This window comes from Aptenodytes patagonicus, chromosome 2, assembly GCF_965638725.1.
Source record: "Aptenodytes patagonicus chromosome 2, bAptPat1.pri.cur, whole genome shotgun sequence".
Lineage (NCBI taxonomy): Eukaryota > Metazoa > Chordata > Aves > Sphenisciformes > Spheniscidae > Aptenodytes > Aptenodytes patagonicus.
This window is the reverse complement of record NC_134950.1, coordinates 67,567,212-67,592,042: the sequence shown is the minus strand read 5'-3', so window position 1 is coordinate 67,592,042 and position 24,831 is coordinate 67,567,212. Positions and strand designations below refer to the sequence as shown.

Here is a 24,831-nt window from a genome sequence, read left to right as displayed (position 1 = left end):
TATCCTTGCTCTAAGGATATTTGTGTGAGTTGATATTATAGTTAATCCATCTTTATTTCTTTTAGCTTTGATCCTTGTTTAGTAGATAGATCTCAACAGCATTGTTCAAGAAAAAGCGAAGCTTGGAATCAGATGTAGTAATAACAGTCACTCCGAACTGGCCTCTCAGCATACTCAATTTTGTGAGAGGTCCCTGGAGGAATAAAGTATCTTTGCTGCATGTTCTCAGCTGTCTTGCTAGCAGTTACTGTGTGCCAGTTACATGGAAGTTCTCGGGCTCAGAAAGCTTCCGAGCAGCTTTTGAAAATAGTACAGACTTTAGAAAATCCAGTAAGTTTCACTAATCCTTCTAGAAAAGAAATGCATTTTCAACCATCCTAATAATTGTTCAGATATACAAAGTTTAATTTTGACATAAACCATGAGCAGATACAGTTTCTTCTGATCACCTTTCTTCCATTTGTTATCACTAAAGTAACAATTTTGTTAGTACAGCATACATATTCTAGATTTTCATGAAAACAGAAACGAGTTTTTCAATTAGGTAAATCTATTTAATAAAAGGAGTTTTGAGAAGTGTCTGTAATGCTAAACTAGAAGTACAGCTATTCCTTAGTACACCAAGCCCTAGCCTTCAAGAGCTTTTTGACAAATTACAATGGCTTTGCTATTATTTAACAAGATCACCATCACCACCTGTCCATCATACTGCCATTGCGCCCATGTCTGAGCTGTTCATCAACGGGCACTATGTTTCCATGCAACCAGCCACCAAACCCTGTCTTAAAAACAGGCTGCAAACTGCAGTGATCCAAAAGCCTACAGACAACCAATCGAAGATATCCGTGCTGCAGGGACAGGGTGATCAACTGAGGGAAATAAATTTCAGCAGAAATTCAAACTAGTCATCCTACCTGTCAGTCAGCATCTTCAAATTATAGGTAAGGGATGGTCACATTTACCAGTGACCATAACGGAAAACCCGGTATCAATTGTTCCACTTACTGATCCTGTTTTTTCTATAAAGCATATATACATACACACACCCCCACACACATACTTACACACCCCCACACACATATGCATGTGTAAAACACAACAAAATAGAACATATGCCAAATTCCCATTCACTGATTCCAAGCTGGGCAAGAGATGTTCTTCCACATCAGTAATTTTCATTCACGTGGAAATTATCTTTCTCTGCTACAACAATCATTACGAATTATCACAGGAATAGAAAAAATAATTCACTGGCATTGGCAAGGCAGGTTGGCAAGGTGCTTTTCAAAATGAACCACAGAAATCATCAGAAAACAGCAGAATTTAATACACCTCAACATCATTTCTATCTCCAAATCAAATATATTCCTATTTGACACTACAAACACTAGAGGGAATAATGCCATCAGCTTGTTTGGACATAAACTGTCCAACTACAAAGGTCATCAGGCTCATCTCGCAGTTCAAGTTGGTGCTTCCAACATAATTTTTCATCCACCTGCACTTCTAGAAGTTAAAATTCCTCTGAAACAGTATATATGAATTGACAAACCCATTTAAGGCAGACACTAACGGAAGTACCACTCCAGCTCAACACCATGCAACATACCATTCCTCAGTTGTTTGTTTTTTTTAAACAGATGCACAAGTATAAAATATGCTAAGTTTATGCAACTTAGTTTATGCAACTTACATTTGTATCTAAAAAACCAGAATATTTATAGAAACACAGTGGCTTTACCTTGGTGGGAATCCGAGATGTTAAAAGAAATGCCCGACATGATGCCAACACCTATTGAAAAAAAAGAACAGAATTTGTAAGAAATATTTAATTTATCAGGAATATTATTAAAGATTCTTTTCCAGGAAAATCCTGAAACCAGAGGGAAAAAGCCTCTAGTAGAGTGACTGTCGATTCCCTTTGCTGTCATACACTGAAGGAAGCAAAACTGGGCTCAGATGCAGTAGAGCATAGTGAAGAAACCGCTGCAATCTGATCAGCTATAAGCTAGTTACTACAGCATCGAACTGAAGAAATTTATTCAATCAATCTCTCAAAAACATCTAATAGCAATCTTAGTGACATTTTAAAAAGAAGTAAGGATAAGAAGTCCTACCAGGAACATATGATGTACTTAAATGTAACAAAAATATGCAAGATAAACATGATAATATTAGTAATATAAGAGACCATAAGCAAGCATTTTCTTTTGGACACACGGTGCATTTCTAGAGTAATAATGCAAAGATTTCTCATTGACACCACCTGCATTTCTTCTCCAGCAAGGACAATGGAAAAACGCAATTAGATTAGTGAGACTAGTGACTCTGGGGAGAAAACACAATGAAACGAGTATTGCCGATGTTATTGCCAATCAAAATATAATGATATATAGAAGTACCTCGCCAATCTCCAGTAGCACATCCCACCCACAGATTTTATGCTTTGCAAAAGGGATGACCCATTTTGCAAAACCAGAGTATTGCTTTTTTACTTATCCGCCTATGGAATTAGCTACTGCTGGCTCCACCTTTTTCCAGACAAAAAACTGAAACAAACTTAATTTGAACATCTGGATCAAAATTCTGCAGCACATGGAGAACCTCCTGAACGCAGTTCTGCTCGGTAAGTATCCATCTCCATGTGAGCAGGTTGACACAAAATGCATTCCTTGCTCAGAGAGTGAGAACCAGCCTGAGAAGGCAACCCAGCACCCAGCTCCGAACACCGTTCAGATGCTTTGAAGATTGGATTTCAGCTTCGGTATCTCAGCTGAACCACATCTTGCTAAAACCTAAAAGCACGAATGCTGTACTAGCAGACTGTTTCGGGGTTGATGTGATCAGACCTAGTGCTCTGGTTATCACAGATGTAGAGACAAACCATTGCCTCCCCTAAGGCCCACCCCTTCAATGAAGGCCCGTTACGCTGGCTGGCACACCACCGCGGCCGCTCGGCTGGCACGTCCATGCCATCAGACAGACCCACCTCGTCCCCTTGCACTCACATATGGGGAAGAAATAGTCTCTCCTTCCCTCCTCCCAGCTGCACCTATCACAAATACGTCTTCTGCAATCCGGCACGCCAAGAAAGGGGAAGGGTCAACCCGAGGGGTTTTACCACTGCACAGCCAAAGTTTGCCCAGCCCAACAGCAGCTCCCTCTCACAGTAATAAAACCTTGATTCTTTCCCCTCCCTCACCCACCTCCTCAGGGCAGCCACCCACAGTAGGTACGCCTCACTCTCCTGGGAGCCTCTGGGGAGGATCACACCCTCAGTCACACCCCTGTGGGCTCACAAGAAAAGCTTCGCTGTCAGTAAGAAGAGTGCCCCTCTTACCCATCATCGCACCCACAAACAAGCTGCCCAGCTCTGAAGAGGGGTAGGTCATCAGGCACCCTCCCTGCACCAGCACCACCAGCAAAATGCCTCCAGAGCAGTAGGTAGAGCAGCTGCAACAGCTTCTCCTGATCTGCTTCTGGTCACATCTCGGGTGCAGAAGCAAGACAGTCAGGGAAAAGGACAGCTTTTAAAGAGCTGCTTTCCGTATTTACCTTCTAGGTAGTGGCCTACAACATTAGAGAGATCAGTGTTTGTGTGTATGGCACCACAGTGGGACAGCTGGTTATGGGAAAATCATGTCACAGTCCTGTTATAAAACATTTGCCTGCATATATGGGTTCAAGCTACTTTATGAGCATTGACAGGGTCCCTTTAACATGATTACAGTACACATAAGCAGTCCAAATAACAAAGTTAAATGCAAACCAGGTAACCAGAAGGCTGTAACACAATTATGTTGGAAAAGGATGTTCCAACAGAGCACACATCAGTGTATATTCTCGTGGTAGATGTACCAATGCTCCCAAAGTGATCTTGCTAAAACCAGCAAAGCTGAAGGACCCACTTACCTTAAGAAGATGCATTTACATACAAAGGAGAGGACTGCTGTAAGATGATACTCCCCACTCCGCCGGTAAAGAAACTACTCTTGAGCAGTAAGATTGTACAAAAAAGCCTGTGCCCTCTAATCCAATAACACTGAGGTTTCTACAGTTTTCACAGTTGAGACTGTCTCAAACAAGTAGGAGTTTGATTTTTACATAAAGCCAATTGAAGACAAGGTCAACTATTACTGCAAAACTAATGTCCCATCTTGACAACAGCAGGACTAGATTTTTTTTTTTTTTTTACAATGGCAGAATTGGCCAAAAGGAGGCTTGGCATTTATCACAATTTTAGCTGCTAAAATCCATGAGTATGCATCGTGACCTTTGACAGGATCAGCTTTAGTTTACTGCTTTCTGATTTTTTTTTCAATCTCTTCAAAATTTTATGCGACATCTTCATTTTAACATCACCATTATTCACGTTTAGCAACACAGTAGCCTCTATCCCAAATCAACTTCAGACTTGTTGGATAAGCTGTGAAACGTGAACAGTTTTCAGTGACCTCCTTCTCCTCGATAAGGCTGCAGCGCATAAACAAATACTGGCCAGTAAGATACCGGCTCACCCATGTCTCTGACAATAGGATTCTGCATGGTGGTAGTACTTGCAAGGGCAACAGAAACATATATTATATATTAAAACAACCTATCGCTCTATTCCTTCCCTTGCGAAATACGATGCTGGCACCAAAGGCAGAGGCACTGGAGGTGTTTTCACACTGACTGTTCAAGTCCCCTTTTAAGCACCGAGCTATTTTTGTGAAGGAAGTCCCAGGTCTCTGTTGCATTCCTCTGACACGAATAATGAGTATGTGCTTAATTGCACAATTGTCTAGGGCTTTCAGAAGTATCCAGGAGTGCTGGGTTTTATGAATAGGCAGATTTCCTGGAGTTTTTAATTTCTTCATACAAAGAAACTAAAAAGCAAAAGTAGCCACCAGTTACTCTCTAGCAGTTCTCAAGCATCTTACAGAGAAGATTCTGCCACCGTTATACTTATTTTGCACCCAGGGAACCTTGAGTACAGGAGAAGGAGTGTCATGGTCAAAGTCACTTTGAAGACCAGAGACTTGGAAGAGCAGACCCCTACCCAGGGTCAACTCTGAACAAAGCGCTCCCTCGCTCACAGCCCATCAGGAATGTCAGACAGGCACGGTGTATAACCTACCTTATCTTCTGATAAGAAAACATTCACGTGTTCAGCTCAACAAGTCACAATCCCATTCCTCCATAACCATTTTGTTTGGTCACAAGTGGTATTCAATCATTAATAAAGTTAAAAGATCATTTCAAAAGATAAGCATATGCAGGGTAAAGAAAGAGAGTCAGGAGCGGATTCACACTTTAACACACCTGTAAGCCAAAAGGTTTGCAAGTGACTGACGTGAAGGCAGCAAGCACATCCAGGCAAATTTTGTAGGAGATACATAACCTGGCTGCTGCTGCATGGAAGGGACAATAAAGGAGAATTATATTTAGTTTACAGTAGCTTCAGTCTGTCTTCCTACTCTGCCTTTTTTCAAGCACAAAACAGGATTATCATTTGAATGTTAAATGACTCCTACTCACACACAGATACCCGAGTTGATGATTTCTTAATGTTTTTATCACTCTAAATTCCATTACACTCTCTACACTGCTCACAAGTTACATGAAACAAGTTAAAATTTGGAAATTAATTTGGAAATGTTCACCAAAAACATACCCTGCAAATTATTCCTCCAGAGACTCATGGCCTACAAGGTCATCTTCTATTTACCAGAATAAATAATTTGTTTCAGTGAGTAAAATTAATGTGAACACAGATCCTCAGCAAGTGTATCAACAAAACATAAATATACAGATGAATTTTGTGATTTATTGTTCAATCCTAGCCTTATTACCCATTTTAGCACTGTAAATTAAATTAACAGGGCTGCACTGGGTTAACCCAGCCACCCTACATGGCAGTCAGTCTTGAGAAGATCATTTCAGCAACACAGCTCTGTGCTAATTGCATCTATTTTGCAAGACAGATCACATCAACTCAAGTCACCTTATCTATATTTAAACTGGTTTCAAATTCACAAGCAAATGAAAGAAATCTTTTAAAAACCCCTACCCTCTTTTTAAAATGCCCAGGAATAAAGAGTTCTGGAAAACAGAGTGAGCATACACGTCTTTGCGACAAAATTAAAAAAAAAAAAAAAAATGAAACCACGCCAGCACTTTATGGGCCCCGGGAAGTCGCACGATGCTCGCTCCACTCACTAGCACAGATGTTTTGAAACTTCCCTCTGCTCAAATCTCAAAAAAATGATGGATTTTTTTCTCTTGCTGAAAACTGATTGACACAGATATAAAAAAAAAGCTTAGTACTTTTTTGATCAACTGTTGCAGTTTTACCTCTTAAAATATACTTTCTGATCCTTTCCTTCCACCATAGTTTCTGTTCCTCCCAGCATTTGCCATTTTGTCAGCCTCAAACTGCTTCAGTCTCTTCTATTATCATTTACTTGAGGAAAGAAGCATTTGTGACAGGTTGTCTTATTTAGATATCCATCATTTTGAGAATTCTTTGAAGCCCAGAAGACAATCTCTTTTCTTTATATACCTCTTAGTTTTACCATCCCTACTTTTATCATTATTCATGACCATTATTATTCCAAAAATCATCATTCTTTTTTAAGTTTCCATACTTAGTTGCTTTATGATTTCTATCATAAGCTTTCCATTACTACTACTGATTCAATATCTAATGTACACATAATAACGTGAGGTAAAGCAGCAGCACTAATACAGTTTTTGTTTTGTTAAAATATGGATGAATCAATACATGTTAGAGCAACCAGTCTGTCTCAGTCCCTATAGGATTGACAGTTCATTTCCTGGGTTGCATGCCTGATGTTGTAAATGCTCCATCCTGAAGCGACTGGAGTTCGATTAGATAAAAGGCCCCTTTCAGCACCATGTTAGAGATATTAGAGCTGGTTTCGAGCAAGGCGGTCTCTGTTAAAAGCACTGAACCTCCCTACACAAAGAGGCTAGCTGACATCCTGGAGGTCTTTTTGGAGGGCTCATTAGCTCAGGCACAACACGAACATGTATGCTGCTTCTGAAATGGTGGTATCACTTGGCAATACGGCGGGTTTCGGCAGACTGCTGACACCAGCAAAGTGGCTCGGTTCAGCCCCGACCTAAGGGCTCGCAGCACCACCACCTTCACCCACAGTGCTCTCAGTTGTCTGAGGTCGAATTTGACTCTGATCATTTGGTCTTGGCTACTGTAAAAGTGTCATCTATGATAAAACCATTGACAAACCTTATTCACTCATGTTCCAAGTGCCTACTTATTTATCCATCAGTACTAAAGCAGTGTTTCGTAGCTGGGGAAGATACTTCAGTAAAGGGTTAGTGCCATTCAGTTCTTGGCATTCACACACAAAACCCAGAATTTCTCCCTCCCTCAGCTGACCTTAGCCAAGTTGAACACATTCCCAGGCTTACCTAAGTTGTCAGTGCCTTTGTGGCCAGCCAAAGACCTATGCAAAACATACCCCAGAGCAGACCCTCATCAGTAAGGGAAGCTGTTATTTGCACCAGTACGATTCTCTCCTGCCCAAGACAGGGGGCAAGCTTTGCAGCGCAAGTAACGACCTCAGCCATCCCCACGAAGGACTGCTCTGCTGCATGTTTCTCTATGATCATCCCTGAAGTCAGCCACAGCTTCCTCAACAAGGTCTCCTTGCTGGAGCCATGGACAGAGAGCCTGCCTGCCTGCCCCCTGCCCTGCCACCAGCACACTGTACGGAGCACAGGTTTTCACTGATCCTTACTACCATCGTACTGCATTAAAAACTCAAGCCTGATCTGTATGGCCCTCCATGTTCCATATTTTCTAGACAGCAAAGGATGGTATGGAGAACAGGTTTTAGTTGAAATGGGTTTTTACAAAAAAGTGGGTCAGCTATCAGAACTGCTGGCAATAAATCTGCTGTGTTTCAAGAGACGAGAAGAGAAGCACCTTTCAAATTAATTTACCGAACATGACAGGGGACACCACAAGATGGCACAACAGAGTGCTTCATTCACATTTCCCTTTCAGTCTAAGTCAGAGAGGACCCTTTTAATAGAAAGGCTTATTTAGCCATTGGAGAGCTGTTCCAATATGCAGAGCAGTTTCTACTTCAGAGGCAACAACGAACAAGTCCTCCCTGGAAGACAGTTAAGAAAAAGCATCCTCATTTTAAAACTGACAAAAACTGAGGCATGGAAACGCCAAGAGATTTGCCTAAAAGAAAAGGGCAAAATGAAGTTGCAAAGCTTGAAAGAGAGGCCTGGAGTAAATGGCTCCTAATTCTGGAGTAAGAGAGCAAACAACGTAGGTTGGAGGTTTACCAGCAAATTAAAAACAAAATCTCCTGCCTAAACCACATTTGTTCATTAGCTTCTCCAACAGCTATAACAACACTACTACTATCACCTTTAGGCAGTGCCCTAGCCCTGTAAACTGTTTGTAAAGGACACATGAATCAAATTGTGCTTCTTTAACACCTGGAGCACAAATAAATATAAAAACTTACTATAACCCTGTCTGCAATGTGCAAACGATCCAGCTATTCCAGTAAAGATGGGATTTCAGAAGGTGCTGAGACAGGTTCACCTTTGGCCAGACACCACTGCTGGCAGCAACAGGAACCATGGGCACCCCAACTGCCAGCCCCTGTCACTTGAAGCAGCTTGTGATGTGGTCACCAGTGGTGCAGACTGGGACTCCCCTGATTCAGAGACTGTACTCAACACTCAACAATTTTGTCTTGTAACCTATCATTTCCATTAACCACAGAGCTGCTTGTGGAGGGGCAGCCATCAACTGCGTAAGTGCACAGGGCTCCCTTGTTCTTCCAAGCAGTCATGGAACAGATTTTCATGGCATTGTGAGAGATGTCCAACACAGAGCGCTTAAGCCGAGGCAACACCCAGCAGACTGCAAAACTTCCTTGCCATTCCTCTCACTGCCGCACAATTCCCAACAACAAAAAATCCTAGTGCTGTAAAGCACTAAATACCAGAAGACCTAACTACCGTGTTATTTAAGCCTGCTCTGAGCCATAAAAATAGGAAACAGAGAGCAGCAGCATTTCACCAATACAAAGTCCCCTCCATGGCACTGGACCCAGCCTCGGCTGACCCCAGCACGGTAGAGGAGGGGAGCGGGAAGGGTGCAGGCCGAACCACATACATTCATTTGTAACTCATCAATGAGGCATATAACCCCAAAGGAGTTTTTCCTTCTCTGCATCTACATTACCCATAAATAGGTCTTGAGCACATTAGTGCTAATACACCTTTATTTCAGATTTTTTCCCACTTTCACTCTCCTCTGTATACAGCCATTACACAGACTCACTGCCCCGATTCAGGTTACGAAGCGCCACAGCAGGATACCTTCCCCACGTACCAGCCTTTTACGATGTTCTAGCCCTTGTTACTCAGCTAAATAATAGGTTGAAAACATTCAGTTGACTTGTAATTTGAAAGGCCCTGGGCTCCAGCATCTTCTGTGCAACAATTTTTAAGCTCTCACATTACTTGTCTCCATCATAAAAAGAGCATACAGGCACCCTTTAGAAAAACCCTCCCACTACCTATCCCTGGTGTTAATAGTAAGAAACATCCATACACCTTCCCTCTTCCTACACGGAGCCTCTTCCTGGGTTTACAGACAGCAGGTAAGTCTGGACGCATTTTGGTGTGCTGCGTATGATGCTGTTTCTATGCAGAAGCAGCTGGAAATAGATTTTGCTAATGCAGTGCTTTTATTCTTTTCTTCTTTAATTTCATCACTTAGAAATGCCAGATTAAACATTCTGCAGTGTTCCTTGGTGACGGGGTTGCTCTCTTTGTAAGTATGTCACACACAACCATAATGCAAAATTTTAAAGACCAGGAAACAAAACAAAAACTTCAGGGACAGAGGAAACGCAATTTCATCCATAATGCAAGCGTTTTATAAGAAACCCTTCTACAACCATTTGTATTTGCTTTTAGTTATCAACAATTAAATGAAGATTCAATTAGTAAAGTGCAATGCACTTAGCTTCACTTAATATTAAAATAAAATAAATAAGCATGGTAAAACAATTTTCCTTGATACCCACTGCCATAAACCAGTCTCAATAATATTGACCTTGAACAGCCCCGAGAGCTAAGGGCCAGAGAAAAATGGCAGCTTAATAAATCCATAGAATTAAGTCTTTTTTGTCCTCTTCATGGCATATACAAATTGAAACACAAAACCAAACTGATAGGTGGAGAGTTATGAAAACCTCCAAGCCAAGGCAGCTCTTTCCCAAAGAAACCATCATTACAGGTGCAAGACAAAACCCTCTTCCCCTTTAGGTCCAGAGGGGATTACTCAAGATCTGTTCCCCCACATCACTTCAGGAGCCTCACTGCAGTCCTCAGGTGCACTCAGGTTTCCTCTTCCTCCTTTTGCTTCCCCACAGAGCCCTTTTTCCATCTCTATCATCTGTAAAATACAAAGTACCCACTGGAACGAACATGATTGTGACAGCCACTCCATCTTTAATCACTTGAGGTATGCTGCAAGCCTTCATCTTTTTATATTTTGATATCTTAAGACCATCTTTCAGGAGAGGAATGGTGCTTAAGTGCTGAAACCAGCCACTTGGTCATTTTAAATCCTTAAAAGCCACCACTATACTCCCAACGCCCAAACTCGGATTTTTTGTTACACTGTTTTACGTTTTATAAGATGATCTCTTTTACAGCTATTTTATTTCTAGTGTATCACATTTCCCCCCAGCTAAAGAAATCTTTTCTTTCAGAGCTTTAAAACACCTTCCAGACACGGGGAGAACAAACTACTCCCCTGTCCCTGCACAGGAATGCAGGGCTGGAAGGGACCGCCCTTTCACTGCCCATTGCCATCCCCGCATACAACTCCTTTCCCATAGCTCCCATACTTTATTATTTAAGCAGTGGGAGCTGAAGATGGCTGAGGCATCCTCTATTGGCTTACCCACCCACGCACCCACCAGCTTAGCTGATTAGTAGCTAGCATCGCCTGGGGAAAACACACAAAAGCTCCTCTGTCAGGCACTTAACTCTTACAGCAAGGACAGCCAAATAACCGAGGTGTGAACAATGTCCCCACTCCCCCGTCATGCAGGTGCATGTTGCTGCATGGATTTCTTTCTTACGCAATTCTGCACCAGGTGATAAATCCCAGCTCGCAGTCCCTCCCCCTGCTCCCACTCTGTATCTAGCGCAGGGATTGCTGTAGGCAGGAAACCCGGAGGCGAGGCCAGCTTCGGGCAGTGACACAGCTGATTGCATCTGGCTTCCCCTTCGACGGAAATTCAGGAATTGCCACATTCCAGGAAAGCAATTTTGCCTCCGACATCCTGCAAAAAAACACTCGCAGTTTCACCTCACTCCCAATATACATGCTGTCTTGCCTGCCTAAGAATTACAAGCTGCATGCACTGGGCAAGAAACACTAAGTAACTGTTAATGGATGGTTATTATTCTTTCTGCTGATCTTTAAAAGTCATACAATGTCAATTATCTAATGCTATTCATTATTAAAAATGAATATGCTCCTGTCCAATAAAAAAGCTATTTTAATACTTTCTGCTTTTGTGAGGATTCTTATTTAAATGTATCACACTGATATTGCCTGTGTTTTACTTGTACAGCTTCTTATACAGAATATAATATCCTGACAAAATGCATGTAATAACGAAATATCCCTATTTATCTGACAAGAACATAAATTTCTAACAGCCAAATGGAAATTAAACTTCAAAAAAAATGGCAGAAATCATGCTAAAAAATGGAAATTACAATCCACTGAATGCAAAAGCAACAAATAATTCTGCTCTTCAAACTTAGAAGTCAAGTACAACTGTTATACTCGTTAACCAACACTCAGTAAGGAGTCAGCTACCTATGCAGAAGACTCCAAGAGTTCATAAACTACATTTTCCTCTGAAAAAACAGAAAAAAATTCAGCCTGTTTCCCCAAAAAAACTTCATGAGATTCTGATGCAAAGGTCTTCTAAGTCAAACTGTTTCTCAGAACAATTTTGTAGGTGAATTTTGGTTTTGTAAGCACTGAGCCACATGCTTGATGTTCCTTAATCATTGTCCATTTCAGAACACAAGAGCCTCGGAGAAGAGAGCTTTTTAAAAGGTTACTTTACTACTGTGAACTTGAACAACTGATTTGGCTTGTCAGTGCAAGCTACAAAAGCATAAAGCTAACTAGATCCTTCTGGGCTTTATCATTTTATCTAGAATCACGATTTACAAGCTCTGAAATTACTCTCTTAATTTTCGCTATGGAGGTACAGTCTGCCAAAAAGTAAAGTAAACTGAGAACAGCCTTTGCTCTGTTTAGATCATAGGTTTGCACTGTTTCCCACAGCATTCTCCTGGAGAAACTGGCTGCTCATGGCTTGGATGGGTGTATGCTTTGCTGGGTAAAAAACTGGCTGGATCCCGGGCCCCAAGAGTGGGGATGAAGGGAGTTAAATCCAGTTGGCGGCCGGTCACGAGCGGTGTTCCCCAGGGCTCACTATTGGGGCCAGTTCTGTTTAACATCTTTATCAATGATCTGGACAAGGGGATCGAGTGCACCCTCAGTAAGTTTGCAGACGACACCAAGTTGGGCGGGAGTGTTGATCTGCTGGAGGGTAGGAAGGCTCTGCAGAGGGACCTGGACAGGCTGGATCAATGGGCCCAGGCCAATTGTATGAGATTCAACAAGGCCAAGTGCCGGGTCCTGCACTTCGGCCACAACAACCCCATGCAGCGCTACAGGCTTGGGGAAGAGTGGCTGCAAAGCTGCCCTGCAGAAAAGGACCTGGGGGTGCTGGTTGACAGCCGGCTGAACATGAGTCGGCAGTGTGCCCAGGCGGCCAAGAAGGCCAATGGCATCCTGGCCTGTATCAGAAAGAGTGTGGCCAGCAGGAGTAGGGAAGTGATGGTGCCCCTGTACTCGGCACTGGTGAGGCCGCACCTCGACTACTGTGTTCAGTTTTGGGCCCCTCACTACAAGAAGGACGTCGAGGTGCTGGAGCGTGTCCAGAGAAGGGCAACGAAGCTGGTGAAGGGTCTGGAGAACAAGTCTTATGAGGAGCGGCTGAGGGAACTGGGGTTGTTTAGTCTGGAGAAGAGGAGGCTGAGGGGAGACCTTATCGCTCTCCACAACTACCTGAAAGGAGGTTGTAGCGAGGTGGGTGTCGGTCTCTTCTCCCAAGTAACAAGCGATAGGACGAGAGGAAATGGCCTCAAGTTGCGCCAGGGGAGGTTTAGATTGGACGTGAGGAAAAATTTCTTTCCTGAAAGAGTGGTTAAACATTGGAAGAGGCTGCCCAGGGAAGTGGCTGAGTCACCATCCCTGGAGGTATTTAAAAGACGTGTAGATGTGGTGCTTAGGGACATGGTTTAGTGCTGGACTTGGCAGTGCTAGGTTAACAGTTGGACTTCATGATCTTAAAAGTCTTTTCCAACCTAAATGATTCTATGATTCTACGTTATCATCACGACTCCAAAGCCAACATAAGTGAGACAAAACCCATGCTAAAATCGTCTTGAACCATCTCAAAGAAGTACTGCTGTTATTTCCTTTTTTTTTTCCAGTTGTGGTTTCTTTGATTCTTAATGTTGGTGAATGGTTTTTTTTTTAACTGCAAAACCAAAATCAAATGTTGGTAACTATATTTCACAATAATGTACAAGTGCTTATCCTTCAAAAAACTACTATAAAGGTTCATTTTCCCAGGTGGACTCCATCCAGTTGCTACTGTTGCCTTTCCTTGTCACCTATTAACTTCAGGTGGGATTTTAATACTCAGTTTAGGTAGTGCAAGATCTCACAAGTCAAGTTTTAGTTTGGTTAAAGGACAGTCCATCTAAGTTTAGTTTGTAACAGCAAGGCTTGCAAGTGCAATTTTAAGTTTATGCCAGTTATAAAGTATGGTACTAATATACATACACCAGTTTAGCTAAATTTGCTTCTAATGTGACTATCATCCTTAGCCTAATTAAGTTCACAATAACATTGATTAACTATTGCTGGAGTTATACATCATCCATCAACTACTTAAATAAACTCACCTGGATTCAGTCAATTTTGCTGGTCTTCTCACACAAGTCAGAAAGGAAAATATCATTCAATTGTGCTGCCTAAATGGCTGATCAATGTACATAACCACGACTTTTCAACCCACTTATTTTTTATCATCTCTTCTCAAGATCTTTCGTTGCTTAGTTGTAAATATGTTTTCTTTTCCTTTTGTTGAGCTTTGATACTTATATCAACACAGAAGTTTTGTCCAAGTAAAATTAGAGCTTTAAAAAAAAAAAAAAAATGACTGTGAAGTTTTTGAATTACACAGATAAGCTCCCAAACACACCATAAATGAATGATCACAGTCTTGTTAGCAGGTTTGCAGAAAATCGCACCCAACAGAACATCAGATACATTGAAGATTTGAACTCTGCCCACACACAAACACTCATATTAGTGGACTATTAACTTCATTATTCAGATGAGAGCATTAATGATGTCAGTAAAGCACAGCCATCAAAACCCAAAACCTCCCACCCCAATTGCAGCACTGAAACAACTGCCCCAGCCTTGGTTTATCTTTCATTTCTTCTATGTCAAGGTCCTGTGATCACTCAATTTATTTATGCTACCATTTTTTATTTTCTTCCAGACTGGATACAGATGTCTCCTCTTTCCCTTTCCTAAATCCCAGCATTTCTCACACAGCGAGTGCACCAAGAAATGAAGACAAGTAGAAGAAAGCATCCACGTCAACGTGTCTGCGGTGGAATTTTGACTTTTCTAATTCAGTTGCATTGCAGAGCTCCCACCATTTCTGAAAGGGACACTACTTCCCCCTTGGTCATAAATTAGATGAGAAATTAAGAGATCTTCTGTCCTCAGGTATAGATTTCTCCTAAAGTAGTGGTCAAGGGAGATGGAAACAACAGGATGCTCTATTGACACCTACTCCAGGCTGAGTAAAGAAGCTCCAGGAGACATTACTTTGCTCAAGCTAAAAAAGCAAGGACACTTACTACCCAATGCATTTAAAAGAAAAAATAAAAACTGGCTTTTCACCTCAAACGATCACATTATCATGATCATAAAGTACATTTTTAATGAGGCCACTCCCACCCTAGAAGCTATTACCATACACAGGCACGTGATTAAGGCCCTAATTTAAAAATGCAGATGATACAAGCAAGTAGGTATAACCCTTTCAAGAAAAGATACCAAATACCAGGGTTTTAAATTAGTATTAATATGTCCTTACGCCCACTCTTTGCATGACAAAGACCACAGTGCTTCATCCAACAATATCGGCACGGGGCCTGTAACTTCAGCTCCTCAGTCTGATGCTTCAGAGCAGTTTCAGAAGCTGAGCGTCTGTTGTGGTTGCTAATAAAAAGTCTGAAGAATTTTGCTTTAAAATATGCAACGGGGGGGGGGGGGGGGGGCAGTTTCACTTTTCCTGGAGCCACATGAAAATCCATAAGAGCTTTCAAAGTACATCATTGACCCACTCGTGGCACAAATCAATTAATTCTATGAAGTTTCTGAATCCCAGTAAATTAGCTAGGAAAACAACCTTCTCCTCTTCCTCAAGGTTCACAATTTATGATCTGACCCAGGTTGTAACGATCGTGTCACTATGAACACATGCTGAATGAATTACAGCTGTCTGGAAACACTGGTACTCAATAATGCTCCCTCCAAAGGGGTCAAAGCCTGTAGACCACAGGCTTCCAGGAGCCCTGCCCAGGGCCAGTGCTGCAACAGCCTGACAGGGCCACCACAAACGAACAGGCTTAGCAACCTTGAAAAAATGAGGTTACCAAATGGAGATGTGATGTAAGACACAACCAGACAGGGCCAAGCCTCGGTTCTCGTAATCTGGGTATCATTCCTGGTGAGCGGAACGTGAAATGGATACTTTCCTGCAATCAAACTGGAAAGAGGTTTTAATGTAAAGCAAAAACACTACAGAAGTGACAAATGTCAAGGTAATCCAATTTCGAGGAGTAACACGTGAATTCTTACTCTGCACTCAATTTGCCACTTTTTTGCTTCTGGAAGGCTGCGTTACCAGTCCAAAGACTACAACATCCCACACAAACCTTCATCAGTAAGGACAGTGATTTTTATTTATACTATCTGAAGTTGCTACTTGTTGGCAACATGCAGATACTGACGAAGAACTTGGAAGAAGAAAAATTAGGCTAAGGCTGACCAACTTCTTCAAATGTGGCTCTGGAAGATTTGTTCTACATAAAAACAAGAAAGATTAAACTTACACACAGCAAGTCCAGTGCTTCTGGAAAACCTGGGCTGCTCTACTGGATACAAATGATAGCTGCTCTGCTCATGCTTGGTAAGCCAACACGCTTGAGACACGTTAAACTTCCTGACTGTAAACATGCAACTCATGCAAGCCATGTTTGACTCCGGCTATTGAGTTTATCTATACCTAGAGTAGATGTGACCATGATCCCCAGATGTCCAGCATCCTCTTCAGAACTATGGTTTCATCTGGACCACCACATGCCTGGAAATCCAGTAGAAATGCACCATACCTCCAACATTTCACCCAGGTTTTTTTTTTTTTTCAAGTGGGAACAGATAACATGACCAGAGAAACCCAAATGTATATGGGTTGCAGAGACTGAGGATCACAGTTCACAAAAGGGTTAATCTGTGCCAAGTCAAGCTGTCCTGATTTAAAAGCTGTGAACACATTACACTTAATAGGGACTGAGCTCTCTCCCAAAGGCAAGTTTACTCTGGGCTAAATTTGTCACCTTTCATATGCCTACATTTCAATCCCAGTGCACTCAATTCTTATGTTATCAAATGCACAGCCTGCCCTTTTGTCTGCAGCTGCTTCAGTGCTATTTGCACCAGGTTTCTGCCTGGAGGTTCACCCCTCTGCTCCTGTGCCCATAGCTGGAGAAGCTCATAATTGGCAGATCTGGGACACTAAATAATTCTTACAGAAAAGCCAGGAAGCTTCTGAAATCAACAAACAAGACAAAAGAACATCTCAGCCAAGGATGTGTGCGTGTGTGTGTAATGAATGAAAAACAGTGACAACATAAAACTGTAAGAAAATGTTTCTTTCCAGGTCACTTTTTCCATGGAATGCGTTTTGATCCTCTAAATCTACTCTGTTGATGTTATAAACATACCCCTTTTCAGCAGCAAATGTATAGATGGCTGCAGAACCACACTTCCTTTAAACAAGACGGTGCTGCTCTATTCCAGATTATTAGTTCAAAATACCATCCCTTGCAATGCATATACTCCTGTGATTTACTTCCCCAACTTAGTACTGCTTTTGTAACGGACCATTAATTCAAGTATTATTTTCTGTTTCATTGTAATAATTAAATGCGGAGAAACTACAAATACAAGGTAACCAACAATTTTAAAGAAACAAAACCATACCGTTTTCTTTCGTGTTTAATTTGCTAATTCCTAGAGAACAAGAAATCTTTTGGAATGACAAACAAATGAGGTTCTCTGAAAACTATGAAGGAAAGGATAAGACTTAAAAGCTAATGTCTTTTAAAAAAACAAAAAAATTAAAAATTAACAGTTAATGCTATCTCACCAGTCCATAGACCTGGTACATTTCTGGTGTAGCTTCAGAAGTCAATTTTGTTATCAAAATACAGCCAGCAAATCTATATAACACTAAAAAAAAAAGTCTGGAGTTGAACAGTCCTCTCTGTCTTACCCTAGTTATTAAGTAAAGCAGATGCGGGGGAGGGGAGCAATAGCTACACACAATTGGGGATGCTAAAGAAAAAGACAGCAAGCTTTACAACAGTCACACAAATACACGGTGCTTTTTTTCCTAACCACATAGTCATGCAGAAACATCTGAAGATATTTCCAGCACTAGAAGCAGGATCCACCTCCTCTTTCTTCCTTGTTTATGCGTATGAACTGGTCTCTTCCAAGATCCAACTACATCCACTAAACCATTGATAAGCAGCAGGAAATCTAAGTCACTCAACCCAAGATGAAAAATATCATAATTAAAAAATGGGAACTGAATTCATACCCTGTAATCATACATAAAACTGCTTGCAGTGCAAGGAGCACTGCATCAGCCTCGGCACTCCATCTTCTAGATCACACTTACACGAAGCAGGAAAGAAAGTGAGGGAAATCAATTAGAAGTGCAAAGCCTCCGTGCACGTGCCAGATGCAGTCTTAGGATGCAGCTGTGTACCACGGCTAATCCAACGTAACCATAGGGCTACCCCCGAGAGGCTGAGCCCACTCTCCCCCCGATTCCACCACACTGCACGGCACTTGCAATGCCACACAGCTGCTTGGGTCACTCATCCAGGCGGGGGATGAGTGCACACACACCAAACCAGTTCTCCAGCACCGGATGCAGGCATGCATGCCCATGTCCACGCCGCTGACCCGGCCAGGGGAGCAGTAACCTCTGGCAAAGGGACAGGTGGCAAACAGAAGTGGAAAATTCCTAAAATTGGCACAGCTGGATCAGCCAGAGCTTGCTGGTCATCTCATATTGGAAGGAAGGCCTTCCCTCAGAGCTGGACAAGTTCCACGATTTTAATTGCCACCCTTTGCTTTTCATCAACAGAAAAAAAACCCAAAGAGAGAAGATAATCCTAGCCTAACTTTTCTTTAGAAAGGATCAGACATAAGAAGTGTATTATTGTTGTAGGAAAGAGCAGAAGGAGGGCAATGCAATTAAGCATCCAAACAAGCCAGTGATGCACCACAGCAAGATTGAGTCATTCTGCGATTTAGGTATATAGACCGAGCCCTGGCAGCCCTCCGCTCCGGTAATTACCACCTGGCAGTTCATTCCTCAGCACCCTACCAGACACAGACATCTCATTTGGAGATGCTTCTGCTGATAAACCTGGCAGAGCTGCCCCCTGTTCAAAGGGCAGCAGCACAGGCATGGTGGAGGAGAAACAGACGCTGGAAGCTGGTAGGGCAGATCACTGGGGCATGGAGCAGCACGGTAACAAGCCCACACACGAGGGTTCATGTATTTGTTTAACCGCTACACTAGAACAATCAGTGCCATTTGGGCTGATTAACCTTAAATAAATTAAAAAAAAAAAAATCACCACTTTCTACAATGGATGAAAGATGAAAATGCTACATGAATTTGCACTCAACATTTCAGAAGCAGACTGAAATCCAGCTCTCCTGACACTGTGCTAGCACGCAGCATTCATTCTTTAATAGCTAGCAGCCTCTCATCCTCATTTATCAGGGACCTCTTCAGAGTATCCGTAGCCTGAGCTCTGAATTTCAGTTCAAGAGTTAATTTGCACGTAGAAGCGAATACTTGTCCTGTCTTACTTGCCCACTCTTGGGAAAAAGGAAGCAACTCAGACATGTTGCATAACTGTTCATCGGCACAGTCAAAAAGCTTGAATAGTAATGGGAAGACTAATATCACTGCTTCAAACAGGTGCAAAAATACACAGTGAAAAGCCCATTAACAGGATAGATGAGGAGACAGACATTCAACTCCTCTCGCTGTCAGGGCTTCTACACGGTTCAGAATAATTTAGCGCGGGATCCAAAGAAAATGTCCTCCCACGTGTATTGATGCTAATTCACAGAATTGAAAAGCAAACTTAGAAAGACTGAAGCAAAGAAATGAGTTTACTGTAAAATCAGCTCCCAGTTTGGGCAAATTAACCTGGTAGCATGCTTCGTTCCTATGCCCTAATGTACATAAAGCATGTCATTTTGGGCAAGTTGGCTGTAATTCTGGCACTCCTGCTATCTATACAGGTACACAAGTGGTTTCCAAAGAGCCCTTTCGGCTTCCATTTAGCTATCACATCAGCCAAGATAAGTATGTTCATACTTAAGGCAGTTTTCTAAAAGGTTCATGCTGTTTTTTAAAAAAATAAACTGTAATCAGAAAAAACTTATGCTTGACTATGCTCACACAAAGTTTGTTTTGCTTGCAAATTAAAAAGCAGAGGTCACCTACACAGTAACCTCCACAGCACCATGGAAGAAGACATTGTGTCTACTTAGAGGTTTTTTCTTCTTTTACTCTATCTAATACAAAGAGAAGTATAGATTAGCTATTCAGCTGGTGAAATAGAAAGGGAAAAACATGAAAACGTAAGACCTGATAGTCCTCTTACTTCTAAAGTAATCAGCAATTAAACAGAGGAAAATGAAATAAAGATATTTTTCAGGGTGGTTTTTTTTCCCTCATAGAGATATGTGCATACAGGTATACAGTGGAGGGAGAAAATACAGAAAAAGGGTACACGGACATTTTTCCACAGGACTTCTTTGGTACTAAAGGAGCAGAAAACATTATCAAGATTTTCTTACAATATTCCTCATGATACTGCAGGTAGCAATCCATTTGTCATGTACACTTAGCAACCCCTTGTAGATTACTAAAACAAAATTGTAGCAAATGTTCTTTCAGCAGAAGATAACATGCTTGGCTGCATAAAATCTTAAACAGTATGTAATAGAGTATCTTAGGTTAGTCACAGCACTTAACACTGCTGTAGCTATATTTATGTTTGCTTTCCAATGAGAGCAACATGACAACATACAGCATCTGTCCCAGAACTGTACGCAGTAATAAGGTTTCATTTTATAAAAGAATTTTCCCTTTCAAGGTCCCAAATAAACCAAAGACACCTGAAAAAACAACTGACACTCTCTTCAGAAAAATACTCTAATAAATTACAACCTAAAACTACACATTTTAATACTCAACATTCTCCAGGATCTCTTTTTTATACATTCACAAAGCACCACTTATGATTCTAATAAAAATAGCAAAGGTGGCCACAGTGTCACTGTTTGGAGTCTGCACATTTGTGTTGCACTCCAGCCCTTGCCAATGCACCCCTCTGAGCTCCTCAGCCTGCCTGCTCCTGCTCAGAGCCGCTCCCAGCCCGTGGTGCCCGCAGCTCCCCGGCCCCTCTCCTGGGACCCCTTACCTAAGTCTTCTCCCTCCTGGAAGGCTGTGGCCATACTAAATCGAGTGGCTAAGCAGCCTTCTCCCAACAATATTGAATCTTATCAGTAGAAAAAAGAACTAGAGGAATATGGGTTTGAAACAACAAATACATACTGCAAACCCTGCTTACCTAAGTGACTGTCAAACTCCTGTGCTGGAGACCCAGGAGAAACCCTGTCTCCTTCATACTCTCTCAACAGCTTTCCCGAAACAAGGGCCCGAACTCTGTCAGAAAGGATTTTTTTAACTGTTCATAACCCTTTGGCTCACTGATCCATACTACTGCCAGGCAAAACATGTTTTGTAACCTGGCTGGAGCTCAGAGCAGACTTTTAACAGCTAAAAGCTCAGGAATTGTCTATTAACCACCCTCGAGACTCCTCCAGAAAGTATCTTATTTCAGGCTATTGTTTTGCTACCTGCTTTTCCAACAGCCTGTTGTTATTACAGCACATTAACGGGGTAACACCTCAATAGGTAATTGAATGGCACAAGACAAGGTAAGCAAACCTCCCTGCCGAATGAATAGGGCATTTTCTTACTTAATTACAGAGCAGCTGTACATCAACACATGCATTAAAAGACCCAACTCCAGAGTCTGCAATCATCAGAGAGCAGCCTTGTGTAAATACACCAGAAATACACAAATACACTACTCGCTACTGCCCTGAACAAACTGTAGATACATAATATGAATGGTAATATACCTCATGAAGAGCAAAGATGGAAAACTGCAAGGTTTTCATGGCTGGTTAATGAGATAAGCCATACCCCAAGGCAATAGCCTCTAACAAATACAGTAAGACTACATTACCAGCTTATTTTAACAATCCAGATTTTTTTCCTGAGATACAAATAACAATATACTAGCTGTATTATCTAGGATGCTAAGCGTACATGAAATGAACAAGACAGATAATTATATTACTATTCGTCACTGTAAAGGAGTTAGACATTCAGTAGCGAACATCCACCCAGGTAAATGAAATAGTTAAGGAAGAACTTCAGGAATGAATCCTACTCTGCTCTCTAGGCAGCTGTCAGAATGCAATGATGAGCAATTCATCTTCCATCTACAACACTGTCAGCAGACAAGCAGAGTCACTGGGGAAGTCAGCTGCAGTCCACACCCTTCACAATATCAAATCCATGCTTCTGAGGAAGGAGACACCAGGGAACTTAGTCATTTGCCCAGCTGCCCCATGAACGGTGAAATACTTGCACTCCAGAGGCCAGGTAACTTCCATCCTTTTGTTTGTTTGATGCCTGCTGCCCTGAGCAAAGAACAGCTGCGGCCCGAGGGAGAAGTTACAAAGACATGCCACCTATCAGCTACACTCTTCCACCCCTGACTTGGAATCAGCTGTGTGAATCCCCACACCTTTGCATCTAGATGCTACCAAAGCCAGAGAAACCCCATGCACGGCAGCTTGGGAAGCTGAAATGCCCTACTCACCTCTGGTCTTGAGAGTAGCACAGAGAGGCAGTTGCACACGTGCAGCCAGAATACCCAACCCTGAGCATAAAAGTCACTCCAACATAGGAAGAAACAACTTCAGACCTGCAGGCGGGCAAGGCAGCTTGAATCAATGACTGCCGCTGCCAACTATGCACAGGCAGAAGTGTTTCACCAGGAAGAGCAGGTGAGAACAATGCTTCCCTCCCACATCCACAGCTACTGCGCTAGAGTAAGCACTGCCATCCCCTTCCTTACTGCCAGGGAAATAGGTCTTTTTATTTTTAAAAACATCTGTAATTTCATGAGGCTGAGCTGTTCTCAGGTTAGCTCGCAGTGAAGGCAGTGCACTTTCATTTTACCTTAAATGCAACGAGAAGTCAGAAAGCACACGGACACTAATTGATGGCACGGATCCTGAGCTAGCCTGCTGGAGATGTTGGACACCCCACTCACCCCACAAGGCTGTATGACAGAGCACTTGTGGAGGCAACAGTGGTCGGCATGTTTTGCAAATCCTGGTATGTGCCCAACAGGAGAGCATGCTGAATCAGGTCAGGCCTTATCAGCTCATTGCACAATCCCATGCCTCATTAAATCATAACCATCAACAGTCTTATCTATCTGTAACCAGTATCAAACTGTGGAAGCTCACAGTTCTTTGTCACCAATGACTCCAGAGGAGGTCAAAGTCACCAGCAGAATAAACCTTATGAACTGCTTGGTCATCTTTTATGAGTAAATCCATGACAGCAAACCAGAGTCCATCCCCACAAATAACTAACGGTGCCTGAACTCCAGATGTTGCCCACAGAATCACTGTATCCAATTTACCTTTAGAAGCACTACTGACATGCTTTTCAGCCATGACTCACTGTCCAAAGTATAAAAGAAATTGTTTTGTACCCTTAGGTGTTATAAAACATTTCTAGTTGGTGGCCATGAGTCATGGGTATTTGAAGTTTTGTCTGAATTGAGGCATCTGCTAAAACTGACAACTTCAGGAATGGGCTTGTTTCGAAGTTGTTTGCCTTGGGTCACGTAAGTATTAACTTCCCAATTTTCATCAGCAACAATTACATTTGCTAAGCAAGGATATTAAATAAAGTGCCTCTATGAACTATAAAATATTATCATCAGAATGTTTCGGCTCTTTGCTTTTTGCCACTGTGCATTACAGAATGCAAAACTTACCTCAAAAACTTGATGACTTTCAGAAAACCTCACTCCTCAATAGGGCAGCAATAAAATCTCCTTCCTACAAAGACAGCACCAGTATTCCAGGCAGCACCATGTCTCCATCTGGATGTGCTTCCAATGTTCTTACATTAAATACACATTTCAATTTTTTCATGCATTCATTTTTGCTGAACTGTCATGATTTCTCTCTCAGTTCTGTGGGAAAATATTTAAACAGCAATGGAGATTTGCAATACCAAACAGGATCAGGGGTGTCACTAAAAAAAAAAACCAACCAACCAAAAAAAAAAAAAAAAAAAAAAAAAGGCAGTAATTTACTGCCAGACATGGTTTTTGCCTTTGTTTAGACTCTTTATCCAATATTAGAAGTACTGCTGCTCATTATTGCTCATTATTGCCTCTTGGGTGGGGGGCGGGAAAGGAGGATGCTTTCTTTAATAAAGACATGTTACACTGAAAATTCATTAATGATTGTGGGTGTTTCCACTTAAAGTAATTCCCAGTTGATTCCTACAGTCTTTTCTCTCTCCACAAATCTAACTTGTCATAAAGGTGGAACCATTAACAAACAGGTACTGACTGCTAAGAACTCGACTGTGATTTTACACAGCCTTTTTTGCTTCTAAACCTTACTCCAGCAGGGCTCTTCCCTACTCTGGGAAACCCCTTTTAACAATGGAAATGTCACACTGATGCAGTGTGGGACCTTGCTTACTTCTGAGTTTATAGATATCGTTACGGATACTAGCATTTCCCTTCCTTGCTCTGCTCTGAAGAGGCAGTTTCAGTTACTGACACAGCATACAGGTGGAGGAGCTGAATCCCCTTCCCTATGGCCCTAAGCAGCAAGCAGGAGAACAAGAAAAAAAGCTGACAGAAAACAGTAAGGCTGCAGAGAAGTAACTGCACCACATACTGTAAGAGTGAAGACAGACAGGAAAACGGGAAGAGCACAAATTATCCTGAGCAACATTAAAAAAGAGCCACCTACCACACAAAATGCAAACATTAATTGAAGTTTGCTCTGTAACTCTCAGAGTGTGGCTGTGGACTGTAAGCCAAAACCATCTTTCAAATAGAGACGTGTCACCAGCTGTTTTATGGAGCTCAGACTCTGCTCACAAAGCGGTTCTAGCTGCGTGGAGCCAAGTA

At 42.0% G+C, this 24,831-nt stretch overlaps 1 protein-coding gene across 5 annotated transcripts in view; it reads right to left on the bottom strand.

The window, feature by feature from the left end:
* The window catches only part of CARMIL1 (capping protein regulator and myosin 1 linker 1), a 197,505-nt gene that overhangs the window by 117,611 nt on the left and 55,063 nt on the right, over positions 1-24,831 (bottom strand). For all 5 annotated transcript variants that reach the window (XM_076330120.1, XM_076330125.1, XM_076330123.1 and 2 more), the window contains exon 3: positions 1,742-1,792. In XM_076330120.1, coding sequence (XP_076186235.1) covers positions 1,742-1,792 — 51 coding nt within the window. The remainder of the gene's footprint in view (positions 1-1,741; positions 1,793-24,831) is intronic.